At 35.0% G+C, this 16,460-nt stretch overlaps 1 protein-coding gene across 1 annotated transcript in view; it reads right to left on the reverse strand.

Moving 5' to 3' along the window:
* C2CD6 (C2 calcium dependent domain containing 6) overlaps positions 1-16,460 on the reverse strand; it is a 142,946-nt gene that overhangs the window by 106,873 nt on the left and 19,613 nt on the right. The window contains exons 2-4 of the mRNA XM_048214000.2: positions 7,600-7,686; positions 4,337-4,388; positions 2,377-2,522 (exon numbers count right to left, since the gene is read on the reverse strand). Coding sequence (XP_048069957.2) covers positions 2,377-2,522; positions 4,337-4,388; positions 7,600-7,686 — 285 coding nt within the window. The remainder of the gene's footprint in view (positions 1-2,376; positions 2,523-4,336; positions 4,389-7,599; positions 7,687-16,460) is intronic.

Here is a 16,460-nt window from a genome sequence, read left to right on the forward strand (position 1 = left end):
GATAGCAAAGGGTTTAGTGAGATGGAGGCACATCTTTCATATGCAAACCAATCCCAAAATTATAGCCCTAACCACCTCCCAATCTAACTCTCACATGGAGCCAGTATTTCCCTGGCCCCAAATCAACCCAGGACAAGGAACCAAGCAACTAGGGACTACCCTACTGCCTAAAGCCTGTGGGAATTATTCAAACTAGCCAATCCTAAATTTCTGACTCTGCTCTGCATTGCTTTCTCAAGAAAACCCCAGTAAAGGCTTTAGCCTAGGCTCTCTCATTTCCATCCTCTGTCTCCTGACCACTCGGATACTTCCCCTGAAGCCCTAGATAGTGTGGTGTGCTGTGTCCCTTTCTTCCCTTCTTTCAATGGCATTAGCCCCTCTGTGTCATCATTCAGTCATACCTCTGTAAAGTAAATCCTCGGTATGATTTTACAACACTATCCTAAACCAGCCCCTAATTTCCACTCCTCAGAAATCACCTTTCAAGTTTTAAAGTGATTTTTCTGGTTTTTGCCAGGAAATCATGTTTCTAAGTAACATGCTTACATTATTATTAAGTGATATTTTAGTTTTAGATACTATCAAGTAACTGCTTATTGTGGAAGAAAAATATTAACTTTCAACACCCTCCCCCCAAATTTTCACATTCTCTTCCTTTCATTCCTCCAATATATTCTATATAGATCTTACCTTTTTTTATTAGACCAATACTTAGTGTTATTGTGTATATGTAACTATTTTTCAGAGTTTAACAATATAATTACAACTGTATTTCCTTTTCTCTATCACTTCTTAATTTCCCTTAGGGTTAATATGTGTTTTGCACTTTTATTTTTGTTTCCTTGTGTAGTTTTCTATGTAGTTATTACTAAATCATTCCCAAACTTTCCATAGTTCCATTAAAATTCTCCTCTTAATATGCTCAAACTAACAGCTCCTCTTAAAATAAGGAAAAAGATTTTGATTGTGCTAATAAAGATAAGCACCTTATTAACTTATATTATTTTCCAGTATTAACTCCAAGTTTTATTTAAGTGTACATACACCCACAAAATTCTTGAAAACCTTGGCAAGCTCAGGAAAACTATTTGCAAAGTAAAATAAATAGTATAGATCGCCTTTAGCAAAACTACGCCTGTTTTTTGGTGTTTTTTAAAAAACTATGCTTAAAGAACTATCTTCAATACTGAAGACTTAAGCAAAATAAAGTTTGGAAGATTAAAACTGAAGGTTAAAAATACAGAGCATTGAGGGAATGTTTTAGGATTTCACTAAAATTTAACCAGTATAATAAAACTATTAGGACTAACGACTGGACTAATCAATGAATCCTACAGCTACATGAAATAGTGTTGCTCTCACTTAACGAAAACTCTAAGATACATTCAAGATTCTAAGCTTAGCTATAAAGAGACACAAATTCTTAGCATAGGAAACTCTGGTGTGACAGGAAGTTTAATAAGGTGTAGTCTGAAGCCAGACTGACTCCATTCCCAGCTCCACCACTTACTAGTTCTAGGACCTTAAGAGAGTTCTTCTACCTAACAGTACCTGTTTTCTCATCTGTAAAATGAGGATTATAATAAAAGAATATATATATTTTGGGGGGTTGTTATAAAGACTAAATAAGTTAATCCATGCAAACCAATCAGAGTTTATATAAGAAGAAATGAGAGAGAGAAATGAGGAAATGAAAAAAAGAAAGGGTATGCTCTGGACTGAACATCTGCATCCCCTCAAAATTCATATGTTGAAGCCTAAATCCCCAATGTGATGGTATTTGCAGGTGTGGTGTTGGGGAGGTAGTTAGGTCATGAGGGTAGAGCCCTAATGAGTTGGATTAGTGCTCTTACAAGAAGAGACCCAAGAAAGATGATCTCTTTGCTCTCTGCCATGTCACTATACAATGAGAAGATGGTCATCGGGAAATCAGAAAGCAGGCTCTCACCAGACACCAGATCTGCCAGCACCCTGATCCTGAACTTCCTCGCCTCCAGAAAGCTGAGAAATGAATGTGTGTTGTTTAAGCCACCCCACCTATGGTCATTTGTTGTAGCGGCCCAAGCTAAGACAGGGTGGAAGAGCATAGAGAGGAGGAGAGCAAGACAGAGAAGAATGCATGCTTGCTGAACACTCAGAACCACAGACAGTGAGATCTTAGGGAAGAAGACCATCAAGATTATGCATCTTCTAGTAAGTTGTTTATTTTAAAAAACCCACCAATATATCCCATAGTACAGAAATAGAATACTGTAAATAAATAAAAAGGCACTGCATTTGTTTCTTTCCTATCTCTAAAAAAAGGATATAATTAGTGTAGACTATCTGAAACTGTAAAAATGCATTCTTATATCCAGAAGAGAACTTTAACATTACCTGTACAGAAAAGTACTTTATGTCATCAAAATTAATTGTAGTGCTCTTTTCCTCATTTTGGGATAGCAAGCTACGCATTTTTGTACATTTCACAATGTTGTTTATAGAGATGCGAATGAACAAATTACTGTAATGTTGTAAAATGACTGAAAATAGATATTGAGGAAGGAAATTTTGTTGTAATTGTACAATAACACATTATAAAATTAATCCACTAAACAATTCAGGCAAAACCTAAGAATCAATCAAATAAAGAAAGTAATGGTAGATTATATTAAACAATTTTAAAAGTCTTTTAAAATAGTATTTTTGTCCATCAATGGTAGGCACAATGTAAGTAGCAAAAGGAAGGTTGATTATTATTCAGATCACTTCTCATATTTCCATCCTCACATTTCCATACAAACTTTTGCAAATGTTTCTATATATTATCATTTTTAGAGAGAGAGAGAGAGTGTGTGTGAACGGCGGGGCAGGGGGTTGGGGGGAAGGGAGAGAATCTTAAGCAGGCTCCATGCCCAGTGTGAGTGTCCCTGAGGTCATGACCTGAGCCGAAATCAAGAGTCAGATGCTTAACCAACTGAGCCACCCAAGAGCCCCTCTATTTATTATTTTTTAAGGTGACTAAACATTTACGATATATAGTTAAAAACTCTTTTGAGCATAATTATGTAGAAATGCAAAAATTCAAAAGTCACTTGAGTTATTTTTAACATTAAGACAACAAAATTTAAAGCAGCCTATTCTTTAGACTATTCTTTAGACTAAAGCGGTATGTCTATTCTCTTATTCATTTCACTACATACTTAAGTATACTATACTGTATTTTTATCATTTGTAGCACTCCATGCATTAAAACAATTTTGTTTTATGATTTAACTAATTATCTTCAAAAATCTCTTCATGTAGAATTATCTTCAGTAATTCACTTTATAGGGGCAGCTGGGTGGCGAGTCCATTAAGCGTCTGCCTATGGCTCAGGTCATGATCCCAGGGTCCTGGGATCAAATCTCGCATTGGGCTCCCAGTTGAGAGGCGAGTCTGCTTCCAACCCTCTGCCCCTAGTCCCCCACACTCATGGTCTCTCTCTCATAAAAATAAATGAAATCTTTAAAACAAATAATTCACTTTATATAAAAAAGAAACACCAAGTCTTCATAATGAGACTGGTTTTATGCCATGATAAATCTGATAACGAGCAGTTTATTTGAAAGCACCACGATAAATAAACCCTTCAAACAATGTTTAAGACAGCACAATTATTACATAGAAATAATTAGTATTATCATCTAAGATACGTATTTTTCCTTTCTTTTTGGTAAGATATATATTTTTCCTTTAACTTATATGGTGATTGAGGTGGATTACAGATGGGTGAAAAACTTTTTTCACTTTGCACATCAAAAAATGGAGTTTATTTTCCTCTGCTCTTGAATCTGGCCTGGCCCTGTGACTACTTTAATATGCAGTGGACATGACCAGGGCTGGGTCTAGGACAGGGTAAGAGAGGCACCAGCCATGGTCCAAAATTTAAGGGGACACCAAAAACTTCAGTAATCAAAATAAATAATATTTTATTGTAATATTTTTTCAAAGATCAAAATTAATGCAGAAAAAAAATATGATGGAAAGACAAGACCTTGGGACTCTATGGAAAGAGAGAAAGGTCTAGCCATTTCAGCTTCCTAGCTAAGCCCATTCTTCCAGGCATCCTCACTGAAGCACCAGCCATGTAAATGAGCCATTTTAGATATTCTAGCCCTTTTGAACTGCCAGCTGACCACAGAGCCTGCTGTGATCATGCGGAGAAGTAGCACCTAGTGAATACACATCGTGATTAATAATAAAATGGTGAAGGGTTTAAGCCACTAAGTCTTGGAGTGTTTTGTCATGCAGCAATACATAAATGAAACAGACATGTCTGATCACAGTACGGCTCTTAAATCAAAAGAAAGGATACTCCTAGGTGTGAGATGTCTGCAGTTCTTTATATGAACAGCAAGGCAGCCAACCTAAAACAACCAAAATAAAAACACAGCAAATGAATTTTTAAAAGTTAATTTTTCTTCCATTTTATTCTATACCAAACAACATATATTTTAAAAGCTCCACTTTGCTAGTTTCTCTTATTAAAACATTGTTTCTCATTAGAAATATCTAGTTAATGGAAAACACCAAAACAGAAATACAGAAGAAAAATAGGCAGGATTTATTCAAAGTAAAACTAAAATGAACAAGAATAGCAAATAATGAATCATGGAACATCACATCAAAAAATAAAAATAAAAATAAAGCCTGGCTTCCAGAAACTTTAAAAAAAAAATGAACAAGAATACAAAGCGAGAAAAAAAAAAGAGCATTATTGACTTAAATCCAACCATCGCTCTTTGAATCACTGTTATTTTATATTAGATGAGAACTGACAAAGCATAGCATGCTGCATATAATAACAAAAAATATGCCTTGCTTCAGATGGGCTTTTTTATTCAGTATCCTAAAACCACTCTATTCATTCAACAATCATTCATTCACTACAATGTCCCAAGGACTGTGAAAAATTCATTCTCTCTTGTACAAAGTATTTCTAAATTTAAAGAAAATTATACCTCCTGTTTCAGCATAAAAGCAAATATAAAATGAATACTGGAATATCTGAATACTGATTTGCATTATCAGCCAAATATATTTAGCCATGTTTGGTCTTAAAAACCAAGTAAAAACAATAGCAATATTATATTAAACACTGTGAAACAACAAAAAAAAAATGGCCCAATAGTATTTTTAAATGTATGTAAATAATTTTTAAGATTTGATTGTAAAATAATACAGAAAAAGAAATTAGCATCCAGTATTTAATTAAAAGACTATGGTATATGAATGATGAAATCCCAAGAAGAAAGTACTCTGGTCTACTTCTCAAGGACACTTTGATATGAAATGTTATGTTAAAGGAAAGGTTCTAAGTTTCCAAATGCAAATGTATGTAATGCATATTACACGATCTAGGCAGGATTTTAAATGGCACTGCCATAGGTGATTCCATGAATCATTTTTATTTCTTAAAATTAGAGTTATACGTGAGGAGGGTAAAACAGGGAAGTATTACTACAATGTTGTATTGCATAATGCTATACATTAACATTCTGTCATAAATCACTGCCTGCCTGCCAAGTATTTAACATGAAGCCATGGGTAACTTAACTTCCCTTATATTTTAGTAGCTCTTTATACTTTTATATCATAGTCCATATAAAACAAAAAAAATTTCTATTCAAATATATTTTTATTTAAATTTAATTAGGCAACATATATTAAGTACATCATTAGTTTCAGAGGTAGAGTTCAGTGATTCATCAGTTGCATATAACACCCAGTGCTCATCACATCACGCATCCTCCTTCATGCCCATCACCCAGTTACCCCATCCTCCACCCACCTCCCCTCCAGCAACCCTCAGTTTGTTTCCTATAGTTAAGAGTCTCTCATGGTTTTTCAAATATAGAAAAATATTTAACACTTAAAAATATAATGATGACCATTCCCAGACTGTGGATAACAAATGTTGCCACAGATTCTGAGACCCATCTGTGGCCCAAAGCTATAACCAAGTCAACATCTTCACCAACCCACCAAATGCACGTAAAACAGGAAAGCAACTAGAACTGTGTTCACAAAAGAACTTTAGGGGCCCAATTTTAAGACAGGCTTTTTCACATTTTTTTCTGAAAAAGGGCTCTATCAGAAAGGGGAATCGTGGGTTGTGATGTAGCCATCACTGCAGACACACGTACAAGCCTTGCCAAATACCCCAGAATAAATCACAGAGGTTTCAGAAAGTCATGTGACCAATCATACACTGAGAGGAGGTATCACATGCCGAACATCTGTCAAAAACTTCCAGCTGACCTTTAAAAGAAGGTTATTAATGTCTAGCAATATGTAATTCAACTAAGGAAAAGAGAAACTATGAAGTTAGGAAGTGTGAATGAAATCAAAGTATCAATTCTGAAGGAATGTAGATGTCATACTCAAACGTATGGGTTACGGAAATCAGTACGTCAACATAATGGCATGCGTAATAGCTTACAGCCGAAAGTGATTTCAAGGAATCTTATTTCTAAGTTTAGATTCGAACAGTGACTTTGTGATATACGAAAACGCTATATAATTAGGTGGATAAAGGGACACTGTGCTTGTTTTGTAGAAACAAAATGTATACATTAATATAGTCTTACTTTTTCCCCCCAAAATCATGGTTTAAATTCATCATATATTTTTTAATCAAGAAAATGTGCAGTATATGATAGAATCTAGAGAAGAAGGCCAAGAGAAACTGTCACTTCATACCCAGTAACTATTCTAATGATGTTCAGGAATAGAGATAACTGGGGCGCCTGGGTGGCTCAGTCCTTAAGCGTCTGCCTTCGGCTCAGGGAGTGATCCTGATGTTCTGGGATCGAGCCCCACATCAGGCTCCTCCACTGGGGGCCTGCTTCTTCCTCTCCCACTCCCCCTGCTTGTGTTCCCTCTCTCACTGGCTGTCTTTCTCTCTGTCAAATAAATGAATAAAAAAAAAGGAATGGAGATAACTGTAAAAGAATACCACACACTTGATAGTTCTAAATACACATACATCTCATGTCCTATACTGGATAGCACCCAAAAGAAAAAAAAAACAGATTTTTCTGGTTCTCAGCCTAGATATTTGGCCGTACCTGTGTGTTTGTGTGTATGTATATGATTCATGAGTATGTTTGCTTTTATTCCTGGGACTTACTATTTTTTTGGATGAGGGAAAGGTGTGGGGTCAATTTTCAAATCATAGCTCAAAGGCTCCTAAATCTGACGATAAATGCAATCACCTGACCAGCACAATAAAGATACTGAATCTTAGGCCCCATTCCCAGATTCCAAGTTAGCAGATCTTAGGTGGGGGACAAGAATCGACATTTTTAAAAAGTATCCCAGATGATTCTGACATAACTAGATTTTGGGAATCCCTATATAGAAAACATTTCTTTTTTCTGTGCATCAAGATGTTTTCCATAATTTCAGTGATTATAGAATGCTTTTCTGACTCAATGAAAAAATAAAAGATTCACAAATGTTGTCAGAATCATTCTCTATATATACCTTTTGATTATTAAATAATAAATATTAACTAGTCTTCACATAAAATAAGAAATAATTTGTACAGGTTTATGGAGGATTAGTCTCACATACCACATCCCCAAATGGTACCAAAGTTGGCACTTCAGGTGTTATTTCCAGTTCTTTACTTTCAGACCCTTTAAGAGTTTTTCTCAGCATCTGTGATGTAAATAAAATAAGACTTTAGAAGGCAAAGAAGAAATAGATAAAAGTGTATTTCAACAAATATTTTATGAGTATCTACTAAGTAACAAGTATTATTCTATGCAGTGGAATATTAATATGAGTAGAAATCTCATCCCTACCTTCAATAAGTTTATCAATAAGTTAGAGAAACAAAATGTAAGCAATTAAATATAAAATCATTAAGGGAATCATGAGAGAGGAGAAAAGTGCAAGTACCATGACTAATGAGCTCTGCTTGCTAACTAAAAATGACCATCATTAGCACATTTTATTCTTAATCTGATGTGGACTAGAACCATAGCCCATAGATGGCAGTGATCCTGCTTGCAAGTTATTCCAATATTCATTCAATCAGCCACAGAAGGAACTGCAATTTAATACTTTGGAATAGTAGGTAAGCGGGAATGGAGCGATGGACAAATGGCTTTTGGTTTTGAGTTGTGTCATTTCCTCCAGAGTAACTTCACTAACAGATATTTGTGGGTTGGTATTTAACTTTGTTCTTAAGAGCTCTGGTCACTACACATGATGGTTAGCTTTTAAAAATTACAAGACATTTTAGTATAGATTTTAAAGGTAAAGCGAGAGAGAAGGAAGGAGAATGGAGGGGAGAAATGAGGGGAATACAGAAAAACCTATTACAAATCTAACTTGAAAAGAAGAATTGTATTTATCCCCAAATTTTGCTAACTTGAATCAACATGGTCTTACTTATAAACATTAACTTCCCAGGAATCTGTTGTTTTGTATCTTTTTAAGAATCAACTGTTCAATTTTTGATGTATATAATAAATCCTCAGTTATGTTGAAATTTTTGCTTCAAAGTATATAACAAACACTTTAGTTGTACTGAAAAAAATTGTTGTGTATATGTTGGGTCATTTTGCTATTGCTGCATCTGATTGGCTTAATAGGTTTTATATATATGATTTTTATATATTTGTATAATTTGTAGTTTAAGGTAACTGAGTGACAATTACTATATTCTCACATAAACACCAACCCATGGTACATTATATGTGTATTCAGTGTGGACCCTCATGCTTTCTAATGTTATGATAACCTTATCATGGAAGTCTACTTTGAATATACATTTTAATAAATACAAAATAATTGTATTTTTGTAAGACCAAAGACTCAATTTATCTTTAACTATGTGGCAAAAATACTGTCTCCCCCTCCTCAGATCACTACCTTTTTATTTTCCTTTCCTTATCTGAGCAGAGTTCTCTTCAGTGGCAACATGAGCAAAATAACTCTTTGCCTAAATTCTATTAGAACCTTGAACAGAAGTTCTAAAGACTAGTCTCATAAGGCCTACTTATACCACCTAGAATTTCTCCTGAAGCTGCAGAGAAGTTTTATTTCAGTTAATTCGACTATGCCTTTCATCTCTGTTACTTTTGGCCCCACTCTGAGTAAAAGTCCCTCATGGCACATCTTTTAAAAGTCTGTATATTCACTTTCATTGTTCTGCACTTCTTCCCCAGTGACCTTTTTGACCTACTCTCCTCCATTTCAGTTTTACTTGGAAACGCACAAGCCTACATGCTTAGCTTTTCCAGAATATTCTTACTTCCTAGCCCTAATAGAAACCTCAGTGTCTTTACATTAATTAACATTTACTATGTGTCGGCACAACTATATGCCTGGCACTGTTCCAGCTTGAAGTGTTCTTACCCTTAAGAAATTCAGTCTGGTGTTGAAGACAGGTGGAAAAAAAAAAAAGGCAAACCAATGATGGTTTCTCTATCAGAAAAACGATGGCTGAAAAAATAGACTTTTATCTTTACTTTTTCTTTAGCCAACCCAGATTTCTTACATGGGAAAAAGAATAACTTATTTGATTGGTCAGATTTTCCCATTCATTCTGCAAACACAAGTACCTGGAATTATTAACTCTAAAAAATATTTTTTGAATCCTCTTTTCCCTGCCTAGCTCAGGAGCAATGACTCTCTTTCACCCTCTGTGGTTCTGTCCCCATGAAACAAGGACACTCACAGCAGGGCCCAGGAACTATCCCCTAGAGTAGTGGAAGAAAATATCGGAATTCAACAATTTTCTTTAACAAGTAAGAAAGTAAGCACATATAACTAACTATAAGCAGTAGACAAATATTCTGAGGAAAAGTGTGAGTTTTATACTCAGAGAGGTCAGACCACTGCCTTCATGAGTTCAGGGTACCATATTTGCTAGTTAAGTGGATTAACCACTCAACTAAGTACTTACTTTAAGTAGCATATTCAGTGTGTTTTACAAATAGATGAGGACTAAGCATAAAAATTTCATAGCAAAATATTTTTTAAAGTTGGCAAACATAAAGATATCCCATGTACATTCTCACAAGACAAATGTTCCAAATTTGCTAACCTTTTCTGTGATGACAAATAACTATCAACTGTATGTAAACTAGCAAATATTTTAAAATGGATATTTCTTAATCTGTCTTTTCAGAGTAAAGTAGTGACATTTTAATGAGTGTGAAAATAACTCTTTTTGAAATGAACTCATGTGAAGATAAGAGCATTTTGAAAACTATTGGAAATATTTTCATCCAATGTTATTTTCTGTGTGCAAATGCACTATGATCACTCTACAAGCTCATGGTATCACACTTTAGCAACTTAGAAACCATTTCCTCATTTGTTTAAAAATCTCACAAAAGAAGGGTTTCAGCACGTTAGGAGACCATTTTTCCTTTTAAATATAAAAAAATGCAATGCCTTCCAATTAGTTTGCCAGAACTAATTACTCAGTAAAGATAACATTTTACTGATAAAATCTGGACTAAAAACTTTGCAAAGTAGAATAGAAATGAAAAATGAGCAAAGTGGTTTTACTAAGCACAACCAAGATATACCTCTTCCATGTGAAATTTCAAATCTTTGAAAGTATCTTTTTCAAATACAGTAGCATTACAAACCATATACTGAAATAATAAATTTGCCTTAGAATGAGACCTTCAAATTACTACATCACAAATATTAAATCGTGCTTTTCAATAGTGCTTATTGAACTCTGTACCACTAATAAACATGGAAATCATTTTTAGAAATACTTGCCATTTTTAATTTTTGTATATTGTAGACTTTATGTAGTAAATTACAGTACATTTATACAATGTAGAAATAAATATACAAACATTGGTGATAGATGTTCATATGTTCTTTATTGCTAAGACTGTGCAGTCAAAGCAATTTGGAGACTGCTTCCATGGAGTCACAGCTAAATGTCTATAATTTGTCTCACTTTCCTAAATCTGCCTTTCTGGAGGCTTTCAGCTGCCAGTTTCCATGCATAGTCCCACCTAGGCAGAGTCTGCTTAGAAGGAAGCAGGTTACCTTCTCCATTTCATACATGCTGCCTTCAATTTGAGATGGAGGTAGGAGTTCCACAATATTTTCCAGTTTAGACTCATTACCAGAAAGCCTTAGATAAACTGATACTCAGTTCCTCATTTGATTGTCCACTTTTTAGCAAATACTAATGTCCACAGCCCTGGAGCAAAAGGGGCACAAGAGGTAAGATTCCAGTACCAAGCCCATTCCAGGATGCCTACGAAGTATCTCATAAACACATGGCAAAGAAGGGGGGTAGGGAGAAAGAGTGTTAGGGAAGGAGGTGATGATTACTTCAAGTTGAGTATGAAGAGGAAAAAAATTAAGAACTAGAGGGAGAGAAGCCTAGACAGAATAAATAAGTGTAAAAGCATAAAGAAGCAAGGCATAGTTTTATTACATTATATTTATATTATGTACATATGTATATTATACTGAGATACATATACTTAGGTATCATAAGTATATATACTTACATATAAATATATAAATACTATACATGTAATGTATATAATACGCTTATATATTTATATATGTAAATATTATTGCTTCATGATACACACACACACACACACAGATGGCCATCAAATAACATGAACATGGGTTCACCAATATGTGAGTTTTTTCCAATAAATATACATACAGTACTATAAATGTATTTTCATTTCCTTATGAATTTCTTAACATTTTCCTTTCTTTAGTTTACTTTATTGTAAGAATATATAGTATATAATATACATAGCATAGAAAACATGTGTTAATGAACTGTTTATGTCATCAGTAAAGCTTCCAGTCAATGGCAGATATTAGTAAATTTTGGGGGGAATCACAAGTTATACATGGATTTTCAACCACATGGGGGTCAGTGTCCCTAACTCTCATGCTGTTCAAGAGTCAACTTTAAGTAATTCATCTCCTCAAATTGAACTAGAGATTCAATGCAACCAAAATCAAAGTCCCAAAAAGTTTTCCTACAGAAATTGATTAGCTTTTCCAAAAATTAATGTGAAAATGGAAAACCAAGTATAGCTAAGACCATCTTGAAGAAGAAAAACAAAATGAAGGATTTAAAAATTAAAGAAACAAGGACATGATTTCTTAAAGTCTGAAAGCATTAGCAAAAGTATAGATAAATGCACCAAAGAAAATGTTTAGAGTCTAGAAATAGACCCCTACATAGGCACTTCATTTGTGACAAAGTTGGTACTGCACAATAGTGGAGAAAAAACACTCTAAGGAAAGTCGAGTAGAAATTATCATGAAAACAAAACAAAAAACAATAAAAGGAAGAAGGTGAGAGAAAAATGAAAAGAAAACCTGACTTATAACTCACACCATACTCAGAAAAATCATTTACAGGTGAATTGTTGATCTCAGTGTCAAAGGAAATAACAAGATAATACAAGAGAATATTTCCATGAGGTTGGAGTAGATTTCCAAAACAGAACACAAAGAGCAATAACCATAAGGGGAAAAGTTTGATACAGTAAACTCCATTAAATTTAATAACTTCTGCTTATCAAAAGATGTCATACACATTTGGAAGAAAATATTTACAACATGTATAGTACAAGTGACAAGGAGCCTATAACTAGAATATATATACAAATTTATACCAATTAATAAGAAAAAGGTCAAAAATCCAAGAGAAAAATGAGAAAGAGACATCAATAGGCATTTAACAAAAGAATTTATGTGATGGCTAGTAAACATGTGGAAGGGAACTCACCCTCATTAATCACCAGGGAAAAAAGTTAACACCCCAAAGAGATACCACTAACATATTTCTTGGATAGTTAATAATAAAGAGACTGACCATATCAAGTGGCCAGGATGTGGAGTAACTAGAATTCTAATACACTGCCAGTAAGAACATAAATTGGTCTATCTTCTTTGAAAAACTGTTTAGTATTATGTACTGAAATTGAGCATATATGTAATTATGATCCAGAAATTCCATTACTAGATATATCCTCAAGAGCATACCTCTCTCTTTTTTTAAAGATTTTATTTATTTGAGAGAGAGAGTGAGAGAAAGCATGAGCAGGGGGTGGGGGGGGAGGAGAGGGAGAAGCAGGCTCCCCCTAAGCAGGGAGCCTGATGCAGGACTTGGTCCCAGGACCCTGGGATCATGACCTGAGCCAAACGCAAACACTTAACCAACCGAGCCACTGAGGCACCCCTCTATCTCTCTCTTATAAAGGCATTTGTGATTACATTTAGGGCCCAACTCAGATAATCCAGGATGATCTCCCCATCTCAAAACCCTAAAATTCATTGTGTCTGCAAAGTTCATTGTCATATAAGGCATATAAACTACTACAACTATAAATAATTTTATGTTAACAAATTAGACAATTTAGATGAAATGGAAAAAATTCTTAGAAAGACACAAATTACCAACACTGACTCAAGAAGAAAGAATATCTTAAAATACCTATAACAAGTAAAGAAATTGAATTAGTAACTACAACTTCCTAAAAAGAAAAACTCAGGCCCAGATTTGTTTCACTGGTGAATTCTACCAAACATTTAAAGAAGAAATTATAACAATCCTTTACAAACTGTTTCAGAGAAAAAAAGGAGGGGGGAGAGGAAGGAACATTCCCGCAAGATATTTTATGAGGTCAATATTATGTTCATACCAAAGCCAGACATATATTGCAAGATAACAACAGGTCAATATTCCTCATGAATAGAGGTAAAAACCCTCAACAAAATATGAGTAAACCAAATCCAACAACATACAAAGAGGACCATATGCCATAAGAAAGTGGGATTTTTCCATCTGAAAATCAGTTAATGTAATAAACCATAATAAATATGTCCAATAAAGAACAAAAACCACATGATCACTTCAAGAGATACAGAAAATGTATCAGACAAAATCTAAAATTTTTGTAAAGATTTTATTTGAGAGAGAGAGAAAGAGCACAAGCTGGGGGAGAGGCAGAAGGAGAGAGAGAAGCAGACTCCCTGCATGCAGGGCTCGATCCCAGGACCCTGGGATTAGGACCTTAGCTGAAGGCAGATGTTTAATCACCCAGGTGCCCCTAAAATTCATTCTTAATAAAAACTCTGAACAGACTAGGAATAGAAAGGAACTTACCTAACATCACACTCAATGGTGAAAGACTGAATGCTTTTCCCCCTCGGATTGGTAAGGCAAGTGTTCACTCTCACTACTTTTAATCGACACTTGTTATATCCAATGCAGTCACACAAGAAAAAGAAATAAAAAGTATCCACATTTGAAAGAAAGTGGCAAAAATGGTCTTTATGTACAGACATTACAATCCTATATATAGAAAGTCTAAAGAAATCCACACACACAAAAAGAAATTACTAGAATAAACAAGCTCAAGTGAAGTATCAGGATACAAGAACAAAATACAAAAAAATCTTTTGTATTTCTATATAATAGCAATGAAAACATGTATATCTGAAAAAGCACTGAAATAACAAAATCCTTAGGAATAAATTTAACAGAAGAAACGTAGTAATTTTAAAAGAAGCAGCATAATAAAGTAATAAACTTAACAGAAGAAACATTAAGACTTGTACACTGAAAACAACAAAACATTTCTCAGTGAAATTAAAGATCTAAATGCATGGCAAAAATTACATGTGCACAGATGGAAAGATTCAGTAGTGTTAAGATATCAATTCCCAAATTGATCTAGGGTCAACAAAATATATAAACCAGTAACTAATTTAACCAAGAAGAGCAGATAAAACGCAATTAAGATGTTTCACTCCCTGGTGGTGATAAAGGAAGACCCAGAACTCACTTCCTCCACAGAACACACCAAATTATACCTATTAATAGAACAATTCCTCCTGAAGAAAAATTGAGGGGTGACTGAACCCCTTCTGAAAACCAAAGATAGAAAGATGAGTAGGAGAACAGCAAGAGAAACAGAGACATGGTAACATAGGGAACCCCCACTCCCAGGATACCGTGAATGGCAGTGGGAAGGGATAGTACTAAGGAACTGGGAACAGAAACAGCTTGGGCACAGAAAAAAAAAAAGCTGCAGTTTAAAAGAGCAACTAGTATAGAAAAAAGACAACAAACACTAGACCAGAGCAGGGTTTGGATAATGGGCAGATCCAGTTGTCACAGCAAGCTTGTGATCTCAGCAAGCCCAGGATCCACAAGACCACACCAGCCCCAGTTGCACTGAGGCACAGAAAAAAAAAAAAATCCACGGTTTAAAAAGGCCAAGGAGCTGTGGGAATGCCTTCTCCCCTTCCACCTTAAAAGCCCAGACCAGAACAGGATCTGGCTTGGAGCAAGAACAACCTCAGAACCCCTGAACCCAGAGTCTATAAAACCACATCAGCCTCTGTGGTGCTGGGGCACAGAAAATAAGCTACATGTGTAGATTTCATTTAAAAATTAATTTTTATTTTTATTTTTTTAAGTTTTTAAGTTTTTAAAATTTGTCTTGTCTTTTTAAAATTCTTTTGGGGCTATTTTATTTTATTTTTCTTCTTCTTATTTCCATAAAAAGCCACAGATTCAAACAGTAACTAGCATATACTGCCACAGCTCCAGCCAGCCAGCAATAGTCACCAAGCACACAGAGTCTACATACAGGACACCGTACACAAAAATACTCCTTCAAGTTTAGGAGAAGTAGTCGTTCTGCCTAATCCTTACAAACAAACACAGAAAGTCAAGCAAAATCAGGAGACAGAAAAATATATTTCAAAAGAAAGAACAGGAAAAAAAAACTTCAGGAAAAAAACCTAAATGAAACAAAGAAAAGCAATATGCCTGATAAAGAATTTAAAGTAATGATTGTAGGGGCGCCTGGGTAGCGCAGTCGTTAAAGCGTCTGTCTTCGGCTCAGGGCGTGATCCTGGTGTACCGGGATCGAGTCCCACATCAGGCTCCTTGCAGAAGGAGAAAAGAGAAAGAAGGGAACAGAAAATTTGAAAAAATAGTTGAAAACATCCCAAATCTGAAGAAGGAAACAGATATACAGATCCAACAGGCACAGAATGCCCTAAAAAAAAATCAACCCAAGGAGGTCCACACCAAGACACAGAGTAATTAAAGTGACAAAAAGTAATTATAAAGAAGGAATTTTATTTTATTTTTTTTAAAGATTTTTGTTTATTTGTTTGAGAGAGCAAGTAGGGTGAGAGAAAGAGAGCATGAGTGGGGGGGGAGGGGGAGAGGGAGAAGCAGACTCCCCACTGAGTAGGGAGCTCAGCTCAGGGCTTAATCCCAGGACTCTGAGATCATGACCTGAGCCGAAGGCTCCTGAAGCCACCCAGGCATCCCTGAAGAGGGAATTTTAAAAGCAACAAGAGAAAACAGTTACATACAAAGGAAACTACTTAAGTCTACCAGCTAATTTTTCAGTAGAGACTGCAGGACAGAAGGAAGTAACATG

Source organism: Ursus arctos, unplaced genomic scaffold (genome assembly GCF_023065955.2).
Source record: "Ursus arctos isolate Adak ecotype North America unplaced genomic scaffold, UrsArc2.0 scaffold_1, whole genome shotgun sequence".
NCBI classification, from domain to species: Eukaryota; Metazoa; Chordata; class Mammalia; order Carnivora; family Ursidae; genus Ursus; species Ursus arctos.